At 44.1% G+C, this 20,502-nt stretch overlaps 3 protein-coding genes, 1 long non-coding RNA gene and 1 other non-coding gene across 6 annotated transcripts; 3 read left to right on the top strand and 2 right to left on the bottom strand.

Moving 5' to 3' along the window:
- Positions 1-2,910: 2,910 nt before the first annotated feature.
- Positions 2,911-3,353, bottom strand: LOC127319021 (uncharacterized). Its single transcript, XR_007862336.1, has 2 exons — positions 3,284-3,353; positions 2,911-3,210 (listed from the first exon to the last, which is right to left on the bottom strand). It is a non-coding gene; the product is annotated as an uncharacterized lncRNA (long non-coding RNA).
- Positions 3,354-5,114: 1,761 nt separating this feature from the next.
- Positions 5,115-9,080, top strand: LOC127318979 (ubiquitin-conjugating enzyme E2-17 kDa-like). Of its 2 annotated transcripts, none has more exons than XM_051349285.1 (5): positions 5,115-5,273; positions 6,131-6,210; positions 6,312-6,439; positions 7,593-7,697; positions 8,672-9,080. In XM_051349285.1, the coding sequence occupies exons 2-5, from the start codon at positions 6,141-6,143 to the stop codon at positions 8,813-8,815; spliced, it is 447 nt and encodes a 148-aa protein (XP_051205245.1). In that variant the 5' UTR covers positions 5,115-5,273; positions 6,131-6,140; the 3' UTR covers positions 8,816-9,080. The 2 variants fall into 2 exon arrangements, with proteins under 2 accessions (XP_051205245.1, XP_051205244.1); XM_051349284.2 differs by having other exon boundaries at positions 5,214-5,350.
- A 1,536-nt stretch (positions 9,081-10,616) lies between these two features.
- LOC127319005 (thioredoxin H5) lies at positions 10,617-12,824 on the top strand. The gene is made up of 5 exons (XM_051349286.2): positions 10,617-11,072; positions 11,684-11,742; positions 11,959-12,072; positions 12,212-12,334; positions 12,416-12,824. Exons 2-5 carry the CDS (start codon positions 11,725-11,727, stop codon positions 12,593-12,595), a joined length of 435 nt encoding a protein of 144 aa, XP_051205246.1. The 5' UTR covers positions 10,617-11,072; positions 11,684-11,724; the 3' UTR covers positions 12,596-12,824.
- Positions 12,785-15,581, bottom strand: LOC127318963 (serine/threonine-protein kinase STN8, chloroplastic). Its single transcript, XM_051349283.2, has 3 exons — positions 14,600-15,581; positions 14,326-14,499; positions 12,785-13,774 (listed from the first exon to the last, which is right to left on the bottom strand). The coding sequence occupies exons 1-3, from the start codon at positions 15,491-15,493 to the stop codon at positions 13,031-13,033; spliced, it is 1,812 nt and encodes a 603-aa protein (XP_051205243.1). The 5' UTR covers positions 15,494-15,581; the 3' UTR covers positions 12,785-13,030.
- Positions 14,102-14,175, top strand: TRNAI-AAU (transfer RNA isoleucine (anticodon AAU)). The gene has a single exon. It is a non-coding gene; the product is annotated as a tRNA-Ile (tRNA).
- Positions 15,582-20,502: the final 4,921 nt, after the last annotated feature.

The following is a 20,502-nucleotide window of genomic DNA, read 5'->3' on the forward strand; positions in this document are numbered from 1 at the left end:
ATGGAACAAAGAAATCCATCCAACATACCAAAAGAGGCAATGCGAAATAAAAGGCAGAATCTGTCAAAACAGAACAGTCCGTAAAGACAATTTTTTTAGAGGAACTTAACTTGCTCAGATGAAAAAGCTCAAATTGAATGAAAGTTGCGTACATATCTGAGGATCACTCACATAAATTGGCAGATTTTTCTGAGTTACCTACAAAGGGGGCTACTCAATTTCGTGACATCAAGAAATCTGTTTCTGCGCAGTAATCCAATTCTAGTATCAACCTTACTATCAAAGACTTTACTTGGCACAACAATGCAATAAAATAAAGATAAGAAGAGGTTGCTACATTAGTAACAACTTCCAAGACTCAAATATAAAACAAAAGTGCAGACGTAAAATAATGGGTTGTCTCCCATAAGCGCTTTTCTTTAACGTCTTTCAGCTAGGCGCAGAAAGTGTGAATCAAGTGTTATCAAGAGATGAAGCATCAACAGAGGGGTTTGGAGTTTTCTCAACTATGCATTGTATCTTGTCTATGTAAGTTTCAGAGGCTCCTCTTTCATTACTTTTAGGCTTACTATCCTCCTCAAATAAATTTTCCGGAACAATCCAATCAAAATTCTTTTCTAGTGCCTCGCACATTCCTAAGAGCATGCAAGGTATTGGCGCTTTAATCCCCCCCTCACAATTGACTTTATTAGTGTACTTTAGTCTATCTTTTTCTATCTTTTCAAGGGTATTTGCAAAATTGGTATAAAAGCCAAGCATCTTATGTTTAATAAAGACTTTTCTAGCTTCTCTAGCTACATCACCGAATTCTTTAAGAAGGGTTTCTAAAACAAAATCTTTCTTTTCTCCTTCTTCCATATCACAGAGTGTAAGAAACATATGTTGCATTATAGGGTTGAAATTAACAAATCTAGCTTTCAACATGTGTACTAAAGAGGTAGTAGAAATTTCATAAGTAGGAGCAAGTTCTACCAAGTGTCTATCTTCAAAATCTTCAACCATACTAACATGAGTGAAAAATGCTTCTATATTATCTCTTCCAATGATAGACCCTTGCCCTACCGGTATATCTTTCAGAGTGAACTTAGGAGGAAACATGATGAAATAAACAAAAGGTAAATAAAATAAATGAAAGTAACTAATTTTTTGTGTGTTTTTGATATAGAAAGCAAACAAGACAGTAAATAAAATAAAAGCAAGTAACTAAATTTTTTGTATTTTTGATATAGAGAAAGCAAACAAAGCAGTAAAATAAAATAAAATAAAGCAAGACAAAAACAAAGTAAAGAGATTGGATGTGGGAGACTCCCCTTGCAGCGTGTCTTGATCTCCCCGGCAACGGCGCCAGAAATTTAGCTTGATGACACGTAAAGCACACGCCCGTTGGGAACCCCAAGTGGAAGGTATGATGCGTACAGCAGCAAGTTTCCCTCAGTAAGAAACCAAGGTTTATCGAACCAGTAGGAGTCAAGGGCCACGTGAAGGTCGTTGGTGACGGAGTGTAGTGCGGCGCAACATCAGGGATTCCGGCGCCAACGTGGAACCTTCACAACACAATCAAAATACTTTGCTCCAACGTAACAGCGAGGTTGTCAATCTCACCGGCTTGCTGTAAACAAAGGATTAAATGTATGGTGTGGAAAATGATGTTTGTTTGCAAAGAACAGTAGAGAACAATGATTGCAGAAGATTGTATTCAGATGTAAAAGAATGGACCGGGGTCCACAGTTCACTAGTGGTGTCTCTCCAATAAGAAATAACATGTTGGGTGAACAAATTACAGTTGGGCAATTGACAAATAAAGAGGGCATAACAATGCACATACATATCATGATGAGTAATATGAGATTTACTTAGGGCATTACGACAAAGTACATAGACCGCTATCCAGCATGCATCTATGTCTAAAAAGTCCACCTTCGGGTTAGCATCCGCACCCCTTCCAGTATTAAGTTGTAAATAACAGACAATTGCATTAAGTATGGTGCGTAATGTAATCAACACAAATATTCTTAGAAAAAGCATTGATGTTTTTATCCCTAGTGGCAACAACACATCCACAACCTTAGAACTTTCTGTCACTGTCCCAGATTCAATGGAGGCATGAACCCACTATCGAGCATAAATACTCCCTCTTGGAGTCACAAGTATCAACTTGGCCAGAGCCTCTACTAGCAACGGAGAGCATGCACGATCATAAACAACACATATATGATAGATTGATAATCAACTTGACATAGTATTCCATATTCATCGGACCCAACAAACACAACATGTATCATTACAAATAGATGATCTTGATCATGATAGGCAGCTCACAAGATCTAACATGATAGCACAATTAGGAGAAGACAACCATCTAGCTACTGCTATGGACCCATAGTCCAAGGATGAACTACTCACACATCATTCCGGAGGCGATCATGGTGATGTAGAGTCCTCCGAGAGATGATTCCCCTCTCCGGCAGGGTGCCGGAGGCGATCTCCTGAATCCCCCGAGATGGGATTGGCGGCGGCGGCGTCTCTGGAACTTTTTCCGTATCGTGGCTCTCGGTAATAGGGTTTTCGCGACGGAGAGTATAAGTAGGAGGAAGGGCAGAGTCGGAGGGCTGACGAGGGGCCCACACCACAGGCCGGCGCGGTCCCCTCCTTGGCCGCACCGCCCTGTGGTTTGGCCACCTCGTGGCCCCACTTCGTATCCTCTTCGGTCTTCTGGAAGCTCCGTGGAAAAATAAGATCATGGGCGTTGATTCGTCCAATTCCGAGAATATTTCCTTTGTAGGATTTCTGAAACCAAAAACAACACAAAACATGAACTGTCTCTTCGGCATCTTGTCAATAGGTTAGTGCCGTAAAATGCATAATAATAACATAAAGTGTGTATAAAACATGTGAGTATTGTCATAAAACTAGCATGGAACATAAGAAATTATAGATACGTTTGAGACGTATTAATGTGTCCATAGGTAAAACACTTCCGGAAAAGAACTACCAAAACAGCATACAATGTTTGAAACTGCAGATAACAGATACCATATCACAGTTGCAACATAAATCATGATTTCTGGATCTTAAGGTAAGATGATAAACTTGCTACTACTCCAGCCAGAAGATCACTGGCTAACGCTGAGCCACTTGAAGAACACATATCTGCATGCTTACATAACCGAGCTGAACATAACCATCTTCACTGAGACTTCTCAGATGCACCTGTAAAAAGAACAGAAAATGTAAGCCATCCCAGTTGCCTTTAGGTTCTTACGCCAACATCAACTGTTCATACCGCCATTTACTGAACATTATCACCAAGTCGCGGCGAATAGATTCCTCTGCCTGCCTGCCTGTCCCTGCCAAAATCAAATTCCACGACGAAATTAAAACGAAGACCAGTACTCGAACGTTCCAAACCCGTAATTGATTTCTGGAAAGGTGTTATGTGGGCTACTAAAGCAGTGAAGTTTGGTTATAAATGACATGTAGGGAATGGTAAATCCATAAAATTTTGGGAAGACATTTGGTTCGGCAATTCCCCTTTGGCTACTCAATTCGGGGATCTTTATTTTGTTTCTAACCAACAGAACAAAACCATTTCTGATATCTGGGATGGCCAGGAGATTCGAGGTACTTTTAGGAGAACCTTCACTGATGACATGATGGTTCAGTGGTTTGAGCTCCTAGAGATTGCTAAGACTATAACTTTCTCCCAAGAGGAAGATCAGCTGATCTGGCAATACACCTCTTCTGAGATTTATTCATCTAGCTCTCTATATGCTATCATTACTTTTAGAGGTGTTACTCCAGTTTATCTACCTGCTGTTTGGAAACTGAAAATACCTCCTAGGATTCAAATTTTCTTATGGTTGTTTTCTCAGAACAAGATCATGACTAGGGATAATTTGAGGGCTAGAGGTATTCCTAAACCCATGAACTGTGAGATGTGTTCTGAATTTGAATCAGTTCACCATCTTATGTTTGAATGTATAGTGGCTAGATCTATTTGGAACTTGTTTGAAGAGGTTTTTGAAGTGCATGTTAATAACTTTGAATCAATTGCTTCAAAATGGCTTTGTAACAAAAAGTTCATGCATTTTAATGTAGCTTCTTAATTCAGCTGTTCTGTGGGGTCTATGGCTTAATAGAAATAGTCTTGTGTTTAACAAAACCACTTGGATTAATGTGAAACAGGTGTGGCGAAGGGTTCTCTTCCTCCTTCGGGACTGGTTGAAACCTTTCAAAGAACTAGAATCTGGAGGAAACCTGCTGCTAGCCAGTTTAAGAGCTCCTCTTTGCCTCCCAGTGGGGTGAGATGTCCCTCCTTCGACTGGGTCTCTTCCTGGAACTCAAGTTTTGATGGCAGGGCAACGCTGGCCTACCTCCTGGACAATCCTGGTGACTCCCACAAGATTCATGTGGTCACCTGATCGACTCGGCTGCTGAGAAAGGTGGTGTAGTCTCAAGAGGATGCCAGAGGAATGCTGAGGAAAAGCTTGGGAGCTGTGCTAGTATGCTACTACCTATATGTTTGGTTTGTAATGGGATTAGTTAAAACGTTTGTTTTTTAGGGTGTGCTCACTGCTTTAAAAATTGTTCCTGGGCTTGCTGGTATTTCGGAGTTTGGTTGGGATGTCAGCCAATCTCCCCAACATAAAAAACCTGTTTCTCCTTTCGTTTTGTGGTGTTTTTAGTTTCTGTAAAAGACTTGGCTTCCTTTTCAATGAAAATGGAGCTGGGGGAGACCCCTGTTTGATCTAAAAAAAACCCGTAATTGATGTGAGAGCATCAAATTTTACGCGCCAAACAAGTCTGGAGTTAAAATTGACCGGGAACCGTAAGTTTGATGTGCCAACTTCATCAGAGATAAAATAGAAATATACTCCATGATTTTCTTTCGCGAATAGAAAATATACTCTATGAAGTAGTACTCTTTACTATATTTTTTATGTTGCCTTTGGTTGTGCTCGAACCCTACCTCTATAAACAACCTTGTTTGCGTAGCTGACATGAGTTGTTAACCGGCGCGAATAGATTCCTCTGCCTGCCTGCCTGCCCTGCCTGTCCCTGCCAAAATCAAATTCCACCACGAAATTAAAACGTAGACTAGCAGAGAGAACGTTCCAAACGCAGACCCGAGAAGAAAATTATAAATACCGGCCCGGACCCGGCGCCTGGTTTCAAACCCGTCCTCGCACCGCACCACAGCACAAACCGAGGGACCCGGCCGGAGCGAGGGACGAAAAAAAAAACTCGCCGTTCCCAACCTCTCGCTGCAAAAGGTGTGAAACCTTCGCCTCCCTCCCTCGCCGTCGCCCTTCGGCTTCTCCGCGCCGCGGCCCGGTCCAGATCGGCGCGGGTAAGCCCCGGCTCCTCCCGATCCGGATCCGCCCGATGTTTTCGATAGGTAGAATTGCGCCGGGTTTAATTGTTCCGCGCCGGTTGGTGGGGCGCGGTCGCCGACGGTAGATCTGCGCGCTGGTTCGGTTTGGCGGCGTTGCGGGGGGCGTGGCGGCGATTCGATGGGTTTTGCGTGCCGGGAGTTTGATTTGGGTGGTGGGAGGCGATTTGACCTCTCGCGTGCCGTTGTTGGGTTTGGTTGGGCGTTGTTGCAAGGCTGTTAGGTGCTCGGGTTCTCGGCGATATGCACATGTAGTGGGTTATTCGATAGCAGCGCGCGTAGATGCGAGTTGTTCTCTTATTTGTTATACAACAGACGTGTATATAAGTATTTTGAAGATCACTCGTTCAGCAGCCTGTCGGGTCGTCCTGTTATGACTTGTGACCGAAGTTTAATTGATCTCCGAGATGTGTGAATTGTTACGGGGGTTCCACACCACTGGCAATTGTGTCGCGAGTTTGTGATCTCTCACGAGCAGGGCAGGCTTTTGCCTGGATTCCTTTCACCGCTTGCTAGAATTGTGAGCGCTTAGTTCATGTTAGTCTGAAACATCCATGTGTTACAGTTCTGTGCTGAACATCTAGTCTAGATCCTGCCTTAGATAGGTTTCTGATGGCTAGATGTTGGAGTTGTTATATTTTTAGAATTATATACTATGAGGCCGTGTGTCATATTATATATTATGGGTATTCAGTTTTGTGGTCATAGCATGCAAGAGCTCATGTTCTCTCCTTGTAGGTTGGTTGGCATGGCGTCAAAGCGCATCCTCAAGGAACTCAAGGACCTGCAGAAGGATCCTCCCACGTCATGCAGTGCAGGTTCGCCAGATCACACTAATATTCGTTAACGCAATTTTGTTTCACGCGTTACCCCGGCATGCCAGCTCATAGGCTGCAATTTTCGTCTGTACATTGTTCAGGTCCTGCTGGTGAGGACATGTTCCACTGGCAAGCAACGATTATGGGACCCCCTGACAGTCCCTATGCCGGCGGTGTTTTCTTGGTGAACATCCATTTTCCTCCGGATTACCCCTTCAAGCCCCCAAAGGTATGGGACTTAGGAGCGGCATTTTATTTGCAGGCCCTCATTATATCCAATCTGTGTTTTCATTATATGCATGCTCTGCGGCTACTCTCATAATCTTTGGTAGTACTTTTAATCTGGAAATCTATTTGTTTTTTCTGCCCTGCCTGTCAAGGAAGCCACACTGTTCAGTTTAGATACAAACTGTCACCTCTGTTTTCTCTTGGTTAATTAATTAATCTCAATGGTTCACCCCCTCCCATTTATAGACAAGTAGAAGGCCTATTAAAAGGTAAAAATCGTGATACCTAAATATTAGGACATGTAAATCTCAGTCCCTGAACTCTAGAGTATAACTTGCTTACAAAGCAAACAACTAATTAATCTGTATCCACTGCCATTCCTTCTGCGTGGCCTCTTTTGGGCCTAGTCCACACCTGTAAGGCTGTAACACTCGTAATCATCTTTTTGTTGATATTAATTATGTAATAACATCGTCACTCCTGGTAGGCGGTGTTTGCACTTTCCTGATGATGCTTTTCTCCATGTCTTACTCATGGTATCAATATCATACTATCTGTGTCGTTTTTGTATGTACTGCCATAGAAGTATCTTTAAGTTAATACTGTTAACCTGACAAACTGTGTAGTCTTTCTATCTGTTTCTCTCTTCATGTCGCCTTTCAAAGTTGTAATTCACTAATTAAGTTGCTGATTTGGTGTATGGTATATACCTGAAGATTTTGTTTGTATCTTTATCCAGTTGATCTTAAAAAAGCATGATCACTTTTCATTAGGTGGGCTAGATGCTGACAAGGGGGTATGCTAAAATGACATCACTGATATTGTGTATGACAGCACTATAAAAAGTTTTTGGTTCTGTTGCTAACTTAGATAGCATATAACAGAAACTGATAGGATGCTAATTCATCTCAATCCCACTTGGATGTGTTTTACTTCTTCGAGGAGTGTTCCTACATACTTGCTTGAGCCATTCACTAGAAAGTACTCGTCTATATTCTAGGAGTCTAGGACCATATGGTGCTTGTGTGCATCATTTGTAATACTTTCTGTACATTGCTAAAAGCATTATTCTATTTATATTGCTCTCATGTTTATTCAACTATATGAATTTTGTCCATGCTTCTGCCATTTCAATCATTATGCTCTTGTTGTAGGTATCTTTCAAGACAAAGGTCTTCCATCCTAATATCAACAGCAATGGAAGCATATGCCTCGATATTCTTAAGGAGCAGTGGAGCCCTGCTTTGACGATTTCCAAGGTAATCCTTGTTACTGTTCTGTTATTCCATCTGTACACATGCTTCACTCTTTTTCATATCTCTATATGTTGCTGAAAATATGAATTACTTTTAGATGTCAGCTCTGGTTATCACCGATTGTTATGTTGCTTCAGTTATATACTTGTCTTTTAATTGAAATCTGTCATACACCTCCTGAAATTCGTTATGTTGTTTGTTCCTACTAGCTATGCTTACCCTTTCCTTATGAGAATCTGCAATATTTAGATTAACTTTTGTTGTTTAACCGCTAATAGGATGCTTCTGATTTCCAACAAGGTGTTGAAAATTTTATGTTATTTATCCTTCCTGCTTCACTTAATAATAGGACTTTTTGCATTTGTGCATGGTCGCATTTGTCTGTGTTTGCTGTTTCACATTGTATGCATACGTCTCAGCTAAAACTATACCGTATCTTATGGCAATAGTGGTTTCCTTGGATGGTTGCATTTGTCTGCAATATTTAGATTAATTTATGTTGTTTAACCGCTGATAGGATGCTTCTGATTTCCAACAAGGTGTTGAAATTTTTATGTTATTTATCCTTCCTGCTTCACTTAATAATAGGATTTTTGCATTGTTGCATGATCGCATTTGTCTGTGTTTGCTGTTTCACATTGTGTGCATACGTCTCAGTTAAAACTATACCGTATCTTATGCCAATAGTGGTTTCCTTGGATGGCTTCAGTATCCTTTTTAGCCCTAACGCATTGGATTTCTATGTTCCTTTCCTGTGGTACCATTATGTATGGCCGACAAACTGCACTTCTTTCAGTTAGCTGTTCCGTCAGTGGGTTAGCCCTTCAAAGTTGACATGATGTCCATACACGAAAAGGAGTGCATTTTGTTGTTGTTGAGTTTTGCACTTTACCTGCATCAGCGCTGTGTTTTTCCAAATGAGCACTATAAAAAGCCTGCTGTCAATTATTGATCTCTTGCATGTTTGGATGTTACAGGTATTGCTCTCTATCTGTTCCCTGCTGACCGATCCCAACCCGGATGACCCTCTTGTCCCCGAGATTGCCCATATGTACAAGACGGACCGGTCAAAGTACGAGACAACAGCCCGCAGCTGGACACAGAAGTACGCCATGGGTTGAAGACCTGCATCGCGGACTACTGTCATGTCGTGTCAAGAAAATATTATGGGCCATTGTTTTCTTTCAATTTGTTGCTGGTTGTGTGTATCTGATCCGCAAGGATCTAATTGTGGCCGATGTCGGGCCTGTCATCATTGCCATTAGTATTGGCAGACATGCATGCCTATCAGCCTATGCACCTATGCTTGTTGTTGGGTCAACCTTCGCTAGTGTTGGTGTAATTTGGTAAATGTTAATCAAAACATGTCATTCGAGACCCTGTCCAGATTTTTGTGTGGTTTTAGCTTATATATTAGTCCCTTCTCATATTTATGTATCCGTATATATTCAGTTTTTCTTGTCCGCAGCTGAGCATGAAAGTAGTAGTTGCAACATGCAATTGCTATATGCCAGAAGATCAGCTGCTATATTTTTGGGCTTAGCTTTTACTTTTGTAGTCTGTAGAGTATTCCAAAATGAAAGTTGGAGTCACTTCAGCATTTTGTATAAGGGCATGCCCAATGCACTGCCCTAGAGGTACTGCTTCACACCTTTAGCTAGGTTCGGGTGGTCCAAAGTAGGTTCGGATGAGGAGGCAACCTCCTCTTCAGGAAGTGAGATCTTAAGACTTAAAAGCATGTTTTTTGGAGAGAGAAAGAGATACATAGTGTCATATTTGTGGGGTCCTTTCTCTCTTTTTCTGATTAAAGTTGTAGCTTCTATTGGAGAGATAAAATTCACCATGTTGCTTCTGACAACTTTTTTACACGAAGAAGCTAGTTTTGTATGCCACCATTGCTCATGCCCTAAGCAGCTTCAGAAGTTGTCAGATCTTGACAGAATGACAGGGCTCATAGCTTTGCTGGGAAAGTAGGAAATCGCAAGCAATGGGGCCTCGTTGATTCAAAACGATTTACACTATCTTTGTGTTTGGTGTGCCTCGTTTGACTTTTATGGTGTTTCGTAAGAGTACCTGTACGCTACAATTGTTAGAAAGAATACTTGAATATTTCTTTCTTCTACGGTGCAATCAAATAAACATCTTGAATAAATTGTTTGAAAGAGCAGGAGATTTTAGGAATTCTTCCAATCTTTACATCCAATTTTGTATCGATACTAAAATAGTTTGCTAAACTGGCTTACATTATACTACCTCCGTTCCAAGGAATAAGATACATGTGTATTCTAAGATGAACTTTGATCATAAAAATTGAGCAAAAAAATCTTGATTATATTATACTACCTCCATTCAAAGAATTAATGCCTATATTTTTTTTTCAGAAAGTCAAACTATATTAAGTTTGACTAAGTTTTTAGAAAAAAATATTAACATGTGAAACACAAAATTAATATTATTAGATAGATAATGAAATATATTTTCATGTTCTATCTACAAAATATCATATTTATTGATAGATTATTCTAAAATTTTGGTCAAACTTTACTCGCTTTGACTTTTCCAAAAAAATATAAGGTTTAAGCCTTGGGATGGAGGTAGTATGTAATTAGTATCATTAGATTTATATTGAAAAACACTTTCTAATGATGCTAATTTCATACAAATAATTTTTATATATTTGAATCAACTCTTGGTCAAACAAAAATCACGTAAAATGAGAATGTCTTATTCCTTAATTCGGAGGAAGTAGAATGGAGGGAATACTTGGTAGCCTCCATATCTAGATAAAATTGTGCCAATTATTTTAGAGCAGAGAGAGTCTGAACTAAGCTGAAATCAGCCAGTAAACCGTAGAATCAAAGAGTCCCACATGCTTCCCGCAACGGCAGAAGAGACACCGCGCTCTGGTGCCGCCGCCGCTAGCACCGCCGTGTTACGGCCTCGCACAGGCTGTGCTGCGCGCGTAGCAAAGAGGCTGCTTGTATATGGTTTGGTACATCTCGGAGGCCTAAAATGGCGGTGAATGCTTTGCCACCAGCAGACTTCTCGATACAAAATCTAATTTTGGACATGGAGGCTCTCGCCTTCTCTCTCTCTCTCGCGCTGCTGGCGTGTGTACGAACCCCTTTCCCAGCCGCTCCCTCTCCTTGGGCTATTCGCAGATTTCCTGTGGCCACACCCCTGTTTTCACGGTTTTTGCTGCTATTAACGGCAAGGGCACTTCCGTCCGGCGCCACCTGCTTCTCCCCGAGCCCCCCGCCGGCCGCCGGGGTGGGCTTGCCGCGGACGGCAGCCAGCGCGCGCTTCCTTGCCGGGGAAATCTGAATTCTTCTGTTGGATCCCGTTGGGAGGGGGAACGTATTTCTTGGCCTCCCAGAGGTACGTTCTTGCGTTATCCTTTCAATTCTGCCTCTCAACAATGTAAGCATGCCTTCACCTTGCGAGTGCCATTTGCCCGCCACAACATAGCATCTGGATTCTACAATCTAGGTTGTGTGGGAATGGGATGTGGCGGCATGCTGTTTTCCTGGGATTATTTGCTCAGCAAAAGTTCTTTTCGCCGGTGTTCAGATGATCAATTTGTTATAGAAAGTTTCCTTTCTAATTTCAAGTGATCCTATCTCATTCTAAAAGGAAGATACTGTAGGATTATCATTGTGCTATTGAATTTCATGCGTCCTGAATCATATCAATATGATGAGCAAGATTCATAATCGCACAGACAACTTCTTTTGTTCCTATTGAATTTGCCGTGGTCTTGACTTGCTGAGGTCATCAAATCAGTTTCAAATATTTGTAAAACAAACAGAACGATCTTTTATTATTCACTTCTATCTTCTCTCTACGGCCTTTAGCATTGTTTCAATTTTTTTTTGGGATCTATTTGTATCATGTTATGATATGCTAGCTATTGCTCTTATTATTAGGTCGCTGAAAATGTGAAGATCAGCACTGAAAGTTATATACCTTATTGTTTCCCCAACCTGCAGAGTCCGGGAGTTCAGACATCCTGACAAATTAGCTCGAACCAATGGGATGCTGTGGCAGTGTGAGTGTTTTCCTACATGCATAAATTGCATTTACAATGAGCAACTTTAACCACTGAATCAATGAGAACACATTATTTAGTCATTAGCATCCTTAGTGTATTTGCGGTGTTTGTCATGCTACAAAATGCATGTGCTAAAAGTGACACAAACACTCAACGCAGGCCATTTATCGAGTTACACATTAATAACATTTGTTGTTATGCTTCCGTTTGCAGAATCCTATAGACGATGAGGAACACCTAGACTACAGCTCAGGAAATGTGACGATTATACCTGACCTAAAGAGTTGGGAAAAGAAATTGGAAGATGCAAGTGAAAGCGGTAAAACAGTAAGTCTCCTACATGACTAGTTATAATCAAAGGGTGGTACAACTTAACTCATACTTTGGACACACGATAGGTACATGTGATTTTCCAGTTTCTAATTCTGTTTTTGGTTAACCAAGTTGGAAATCTTCATCTGCGCAGCTTGTTGTAAAATTCAGCGCAGTATGGTGCGGCCCGTGTAGGATTGCTGCTCCTGTATACGCGGAACTTTCCTTGAAGCATTCAGATCTTGTTTTCGTGTCTGTGGATGTAGACGAACTTCCGGTACAGAAATCTTAGCGATTTGTTATTTGGACTTTGAAAAAAAATGCTGAAACTAAATGCCATTTGGATACATTTCATCAGGAACTAGTCACTGAATTCGACGTACGGGCCACACCGACATTCATCTTCCTGAGAGATAAGAAGGAGATCGATAAGCTGGTGGGGGGCAACCAGACAGATCTGGAGCAGAAGTTCGACCCGTATTGCCGGCCAGGCGAAGAAGCCATGTGTAAACAGTCTTTCCAGGATAGAATCACCTGACGTGCCAGTCGATAGAGTTTCGGAAATACTCCATTGGCTGGAAACATCCAGCTGCAAGTGCCTGTTCAGCGACATACTTAGGCTTGAGAAACTGACCAGCAGAAGTAGGATTTCTTGGTAGTGTTGAGTCCACATTCAGCAGTAAAGTAAGTTAGCCAGCATCTGTAACTTTGCATCGCACTGATCATATGAACGACAAATACGAGACAATGTACTGATTGACAGCAGATGCCTTGTGTACATTCCCTCTCATGAATCATGACTGACTGTACAACAAAAATGCCAATGCCACCATTGGTGATCGATCTTGCATCATCTCATGTCAGGAGCCAGGTTTTTGAATGCAGTAGCCTATATGACAGAAAGATAATTTGGCAATGCACATCTATATATAAGTGTATATATGCAGGGTTTTGAATGTAGTAGCCTAGTATATTATTTGCTGAGCTGCAGCTTTGACAGGATGGCGGCGGCCCGATCTCCACCGAGCAGGAAATACGGGTGTCGGAGCGCCGCGGCGGCGGAGAGCCGTCCCTGCTCGCGCTGTGCGAGGAGCTTGGTGGCGAGGTCCCATCCTCTCCCGGAGTCGAGGTCGAGGATCTGCAGGTCGGGTCTCCGGCGCGTGGTCTCCCGCCACCTGTTGAGGTCGTACCCGGCGGCCTTGAGCTCTGAGTTGAAGTTCTTGAGCCCGGACGGCGACCTGAGCCCCGGCGTGGCCATCTGCATGAGCACGATGCCCGCGGAGTACATGTCGAAGAGGTCGGGGCTGTTGAGCTGCCAGAGGATCGGGGAGAGGATGGCGGCGATGGGCTCGGCGGGCGGCGTGGGGGTCTCCTCGGGGAGGACGTAGAGCTCGGGCGGGCAGTAGTCCGGGTCGAGCAGGGTGCGGTCGGGCACGTAGTTCTTGCCGATGCGGAGGTCGGTGGCGGCGCCGAAGTCGATGAGCTTCACCTGGCCGCGGCGGGTGACGACGAGGTTGGAGGGCTTGATGTCGCGGTGCACGATGCCGGTGTCGTGGATGCGGCGGAGGGAGGTGACGAGCTGCCGCATCACCTGCTTCACCACCAGCGCGCCGCTGGTGAGCGAGTCCACGCCCCGCAGTGCCCGCCCGAACATGAGCGTCTCCATGTTCGACGGGAAGTTGCGGTCCGTCACGTAGTTGGCCAGCGTCCGGTCGCCCTGCAGGTGAAGGAGAAGGGAAAATGTTCAAATGTCGCAGCGCGCAACCGTGGACGCGTGTGTTTCATACCGATCGCCACAGAGTTCGATACTTCGGTAGTTCGGTTCATGGCGATTGCACACTGTGTACCTCGCAGCTGCACACTCTGTTATCATGTGTTTTACTTGTCCATTTGAATATCCAAATCATCCCATTACACTATTATGATCGTGGCATTTCTGATATGTACCAAAAAAAAACAAATTTATAATAAAATATTTGAACATTTCTCATGAACTCGGAACTCATGAGAATAATTGGACAAACTTCTCATCGTATACAACAATTGCCTATTAGCTCAGCTGGTTAGAGCGTCGTGCTAATAACGCGAAGGTCACAGGTTCGAGACCTGTATGGGCCAATTTTTTGTTTTGTTTCCATCTTTTTTTGCTTATTTTTACATTTTGGCAAACTAGGAATCACCGACCATTTCCCGAGTTTCTTTTTCTGAACTTTCCCGACCTTTCGTGGTAATCCTCAGATATCAGAATCATGTTAACAAGACACATACCTCGAACTTCCACACGAGCCATTTGCCGCCCTTGACGAACTCCGACTTGGTCTTGTCGGCGACGAAGCTCCCCATGAAATCCGCGCACGACTCCGGCGCCGCCCTCGCCATCCGGTAGTTGAACCACTCCTCGTAGTCGCCGCACTCTTTGGCTCCAGTCGTCCCAATCTTTATCTGAAACACGAAAATGCATTCATCCATCGTCAGAATCCACCATTCATTCCAGCGCAGCAATCCAGGACCTGAACTCGCAAACGTGTTACGAGAGCCTCACCTTCTTGAGTATGACCTTCTGCTTGTACCTGTCGTCGAGCTGGAGCTTGGTCTTGGCCTTGCCCACCCTCTCCTCGACCACGGGGCCGCCCCTGGGCACGACGGCGCCGGCGTACACCACCCCGAACGACCCCTCCCCGATGCGCTCGCCCACCACGAAGTCGGTCATCTTCAAGCTCCGCCGCCCCAGCACGCTGTCCACCGCCAGCTGCAGCGGCGCCAGCAGGTACGTGTCCACGGCGCCGCCCAGAACCCCGGGCCGCGCCGTCAGGTACAGCCACGTCACCGCCACGAACCCGAACAGCGCCCACCGCTCCGGCTCCGTCAGCCCCGCCGTCAGCTCCTCCAGCCCGGACAGCGCGCCGCCGGCCAAGCGTACGGCGGGGTTCGACGCGTCCAGGTGCAGCGCGCCCAGGAGCTCGTCGGGGATGGCGTCCACGGCGTTGGTCGCCACGTCGCCTGGGTTAAGCAGGCCGCCGGACGGGTCGGCCCCGCTCGCCAGGACCTCGTCCGGTACGCCGACCGCTGCGGCTGCATTGGTCGCGTCGCTGGCCAGAGGCGAGCTCAGGAGCTCGTCTGGGACAGCCGCGCCACCGCCGGCGATGGACGTCGCGTCGCTGGCCGCCGGGTCGGACGAGTCAGCTTGGAGCGCGTTCTTGAACTCGTTTAGAAGATCTCCCCAGCCATCGGTGCCCGTGTCGCTTACCACCGTCGCCACCGGCGGACCGGGCTTGCTCAGCTGCAGCGCGCTTCTGAGGAGCTCGTCCGGGACGCCGTCGCTGGACGCCGCTGAACCGCACCTGATCAGCCGGTGCTTGGCAGCACCGTTCGGGTGGAGGAGCGCATGGTGCTTTTTGGCGAAGGTGGCCGGGGGCAGGAGGGAGGAGGAGGCCATGGAGAGGAAGGGGCGCCTCTCATGGGAGGAGGTCGAGCTGAGTGTGTTTGAGGTGAGGAGTGTGAGCTGAGCTGAGGCTGCAGAATGTGCTACGTGGCGCGCGGAGGCTTGTTATCCTGGGCAGCCACCCAGATGGGATAATCATGGGCCGAGGGAGAAACTAGTAGTGGGCTGAAAATTGGTAGCCTTGTTCCATCTAGCTATTGGGCTTCCACTTGGGTCTAATCATCCTTTCTAAATAGGAAAGGGGCCCAATTTCGTTTCATCAATGAAACTGGTAAGCAGAGTATTTCGGCAAACCCTATACACCGATCAGGTCGGTGCGTACTGCGCGGTACGGGCTGGTCCAGTTAGATGCGGGCTGCCTCCTTTTTCGATTTTTCTTTTCTTTTTTGTTTCTTATTTTCTGTTTCTTTTTTTCCTGTTTTCTTTTTTTCTTTTTTCTGTTTTCGTTTTTCTTTAGTTTTTTCTGTTTCCTTTGTTTTTACTTTTATTTTTCAGATTCGAAAAATAGAAATATTTTAAAAAATTAAATTAAAAAAAGTTCAAATATAAAAAATCATTCAAAATTTGAAAACCGTACAAATTTAAAAATCGTTCAAACATGAAAAATGTTCAAATTTAAAAATCGTTCAAACTTGAAATTTGTTCAAACATGAAAAATGTTCAAATTAAAAAACCGTTCAAACGTGCAAAATGTTCAAATTTTGAAAAATATAATTTTTGAAAAATATTCAAAATATAAAATCTTTCTAATTTTAAACTATTGAATTAAAAAATGTTCATATTTTGAAAAAAATCTTGAAAAATAATTTCATAAAAAAATTAGATTTTGAAAAAGAAAAATATTAATAACAAAAAAAAACAGAAGAAAGAGAAGAAGAAAAAAAAGAAAAAAAATTGTACCTAAGCTAATGGGCCGCGGCCCAAACTACCCGACCTGGTCGCTGGGGGTGTGCGGCACCCCCACGCGCCGACCAGGTCGGCGTATAGCAGTTCCCGAGTATTTCTCTGAGGTTTTCAGAATTATTACAAGGAAAAAATAAAAGCAACGTGGCCAGGAATTCAATCAGCAATTGCCAGATCTCAACTAGATTACAAAACCAGCTGCACAGAACACAGCGATTTTTTTTAAAAATAATACGATTTAATTATTTAATTGCATGACTATCACACGTTTTCAAAAAATTACAAAACTGTGACTCGGTCGGACTGCCGCAGGCCGATCGGACAGGAGCACACCGAGTGGGTGTCGGCCGGTGCGGCACATAAAATCACCTGACTCGTTGGTCAGTAGTTGACCAACTGGACAACTACAGACCAATTGGCCTCTTGCTACCATCCGATTATTTGCATGGATGGTTTTGTTTGAAGTACGCTTAGAGTTAGCAGGGATGTAGCTAAAGGTACTCATACATAGTTCGTACATAATGTCTGATACATAGATGATTCATACATAAATGTCAGAATATCTGAGACTATGGACGGCGTCTGGGGTTTCGTGGGGGCGGCGTAGCACGGGGTGTCCAACCGAACATGTCCGGGCCTCGGTGATGCGAGCAGGATTCGGGACCCGGACTTGGGGTCGTACTGCGTATCCTGTGTGGGCTCTGGTGGAGGAGTCTGCATACCGACATAGTTCTGCTGCGTGTTGTAATACTCCATGTGCTCAGGATCCTGATCACTAGCTCCCCATGAAGGATTGGATGCAGTGTGTGTATCCTGTGCCACGAAACATAAGTGATGTCAAACTATGTGGAGTATAGTCTATATGGAACACAATAGCTAGAACAATACATGCCCTGCGTGTATCCTGCTCCTCCCATGAAAGGGGCCTGCTGCTGCTGCCACTGGTCGAAAGCGATTCTTGCGCGATAGTCGTCGAACAATCCATGTTGCTGGTACCGAAAGTTGTCGACGGAAGGAGTGTCTGCTGCCACGACGAACCTCTGCCTGGTTAGGAGGTGGTGGTTTGGGTGTCGGCGTCGGTGTGAGACGTGGTCGTGATCCGTGGTCTTGGTGCGAAAGTCGTCGACGGAAGGAGTGTGCTGCTGCCACGACGAACCTCCTGCCCGGTCAGGAGGTGGTGGTCTGGGTGTCGCGGTCGGTGTGAGATGTTGCCGTGGCTGCTGTTGTGTGGAGGGTCGCGGTGGAAGGAGGTGGCGCTGAACGACGTCGCAACTACGGCTGCACGTGATAGCCGAGTATATCCCGCGTAGCTTGTCCTCGAGACGCCTCAACAAGGACACATGTTGGTCACGCTACAGAAGGGGCGCACTGGACACTTGACGTGTGTACCGAGCGACTTCATCATGTAAGTCTGCAGTCAGATGACCCTGAAAAATCATGGTAACATATAAATAGACGCATCCGAGGCGCATATTTGGGCCATGTTTGCGTCTCCGCGGACGGTCCGGTGACTTTGTGTCGCCCCGCTGGAAGTGATGCCAGACGTATTTTCGGTCACGACGGACGAAAACGGTCGCTGAGCGTCCGTTTGCGTCGCGCCGCTGGAGATGCCCTTAGGCCGACATAAAGGAACGCACGTGACCACTTGGACGTCCGATATGTGTCGACCTCTTGAAGATGCCCTAAAAATACTCTTCATGAGACATTTTCTTTGTCTATTTTGCACGAGACACAAAAAAGTCGATTGTCCGCAAAACTTGACGTGTGCACATAGAATGCCAATATGTATGCGCGAAATTTTTGACCAGATTTTTTTTATAATTTAAATTGTTTTTTTACTGTGGCAGGAGCATATGCACATGGACTCAAAATTGCATTTTTATCTATTCTCGTGTCCCTTCCAAGCTGGCCTAGCTTTACTCCCGAATGAGTTTATGTGGGCTGGCCTGGCTAGTGTGCGTTGATAGAGCAGAAGAAAGCAGCACCCAGGCGATATTGAACGGACGGCATCGGGCGTGCCCAAGACAGCCTCTGACTTGCTAGTTGCAGGTTAGAGAATCTGCGCCGGTCTGCGCGTGGCCGGGCGAGGGCGCCTTCGCGTGCCCGGATCGAGCGACGCATGCATGCAACAGTTTGGTTGCTCCCGTCCGATCGGACTGCAGCTCTCCGACGGGATGCTGTGCCCCTGGTCGGCCACCGCAGGGCCTGCAATCGGTCTGCTGCCGTTCGATCGGCCTGCTCCTGTCCGATCGGTCTGCTGCATGCCGACAGAGTCACACTTTTGGAATTTTTTTGAAAACGTGTGATAGTCCTGCAGTTAAATAATTAAAACGTATTATTTAAAAAAAAATCGCCAGAACACAAAGGAAAACGAAATGTGGTTTTTGGCTCTTCCAGTGATCTTGTTAAAAAAATCAAACAAGCACATATCCTTCAAAGACCCTGTCTCTGAAGACCAGTCCAAAATGGCAGCATATGTGAGTTTTGAAAAAAAAAAACATTTACATTGTCCTGCAGCACTACGCCAATGGAGTAAGAAATATTCCGAGAACCGAAACCTCTAATGATACTATCATTCTGGCTTTTACAAGAATTTTTCTTAACCACATAGGAAGCTCAGCAAAATAACAAGAGTATAAATCAAATTAGAAGACACATTAAATTTCTCCATACAAACTTAGATACTGAGAAATTGGACAAAAAAAGCTCTTGGATATGCGAAACCTACTATCATAGAACCTACGTTTCAGACCGTCTTTTCAATCCCAATGCAGGAAAAAAACATCTTTAGTAAGCATAATACTGCGTGAAGCAACGCAAAGAAAGATTTCACTTCTGGAAGGTCCTTTGAGAAACAAAAGTTCCTTAGAAGGACAAGTTACCAATCGTAGTATAAAATAAAAAATTCCAAGATTTATTAAAGGTCCATCAACATATATCCTCTACATCTGTAAGCACCTCACTACGAAGGTTGATTTTCTATCATGCATGGGAGAAACCATGCATATATCTGACATGACCCGGTGCTTTGAGATTCTTGACATTTTTTTTGAAACTTGTCATGTTTAAAAATGTTACGTCATGTTTCTTTGTTGTTTATATTTCTAGGAGTTTGTGTCATGTCTCAGTTATCTCAGCTCTAAAGATTGCTTCTAAATCACCCCACCCCAAATCTTCAAAAAAAAAAAAGTTTTGAAGACACCTATATTTGCATATCCAAGTGGCTGGAGGCGGAGATGTCAAGTCATGCATAGCTGACAGGTGCTACACTAGGTGTCATGCCTATTCGGCAGGTGCTATGCACGACATATCTTTCATAGGGGCGTTAACAACAGGTCTGACAAGGGCTATGCAGATCTATGCCCTGAAGATGAACCAGTGGTTCAATGGTGGTGACGACTTCTGAAGCGATTGTATAAGGCACGCCAAGGGTCTGCTAAACTAGTTGTGAGATCCTATTTTCACCATAGGGTGAGTCAGGGATGCCCCTGGTTTTAAGTTGGTGGGGAGTTTGTTTCTGTTTTTTAGGGCAGCTCTGGAGACATGTTACTTCACCCATTATCGGGTTTCTAGGTGTTGAGTGTTGGCTTTGGGTTTTGTGATGTATGATCTTGACAGATCCATGTTGTTTAAAGATTAAATAAAAGTTGTATGCATCGCTTTGATGCAGAGGTTAAGGCTCCCCCACTTTGAAAAAAACCTATATTTATAATACGAGTCATACTATAAAGCCTAGAAAAATTAACACATAGTTTATTATCTTATATCAAGAAATCATGTAAGAACCTGGTTTCACCTACCATTACCTACTTTCATTTTACAAAAAAGTGCAAGAAGATACCCTTTACTTTCTTTATGCCATACATGAAATGAAAATGGACATGTTTGATGGTACAAATGGCATAAAGCTCAAGTGTGTAATCTTGCTGAAGTTGTTGCTTATTTTCTAAGTGTTGCCATAAAGATAAACATGTGATTATGATACTCCCATTGTATTTATATGAATTTTATATTTAAATATTTTCCTTGAGCGTCATCAATGATATGTACAACCAAGTATCTGACTTGGTTGTGAAACTATATATTGTATGATGATTGTT

The sequence above is a fragment of the Lolium perenne genome, chromosome 1 (genome assembly GCF_019359855.2).
Source record: "Lolium perenne isolate Kyuss_39 chromosome 1, Kyuss_2.0, whole genome shotgun sequence".
NCBI lineage: Eukaryota > Viridiplantae > Streptophyta > Magnoliopsida > Poales > Poaceae > Lolium > Lolium perenne.

Coding starts and splice junctions, on each gene's coding strand:
- LOC127318963 (XM_051349283.2), bottom strand. CDS start 15,493: ATGGCCTCCTCCTCCCTCCTGCCCCCGGCCACCTTCGCCAAAAAGCAC. Junction 14,500..14,599: donor AGAAGGTCATACTCAAGAAG/GTGAGGCTCTCG, acceptor TTCGTGTTTCAG/ATAAAGATTGGGACGACTGG. Junction 13,775..14,325: donor GGCTCGTGTGGAAGTTCGAG/GTATGTGTCTTG, acceptor CTTCACCTGCAG/GGCGACCGGACGCTGGCCAA.
- LOC127319005 (XM_051349286.2), top strand. Junction 12,073..12,211: donor CAAGTGAAAGCGGTAAAACA/GTAAGTCTCCTA, acceptor TCATCTGCGCAG/CTTGTTGTAAAATTCAGCGC. Junction 12,335..12,415: donor TGGATGTAGACGAACTTCCG/GTACAGAAATCT, acceptor ACATTTCATCAG/GAACTAGTCACTGAATTCGA.
- LOC127318979 (XM_051349285.1), top strand. CDS start 6,141: ATGGCGTCAAAGCGCATCCTCAAGGAACTCAAGGACCTGCAGAAGGAT. Junction 6,211..6,311: donor TCCCACGTCATGCAGTGCAG/GTTCGCCAGATC, acceptor TACATTGTTCAG/GTCCTGCTGGTGAGGACATG. Junction 7,698..8,671: donor CTGCTTTGACGATTTCCAAG/GTAATCCTTGTT, acceptor TGGATGTTACAG/GTATTGCTCTCTATCTGTTC.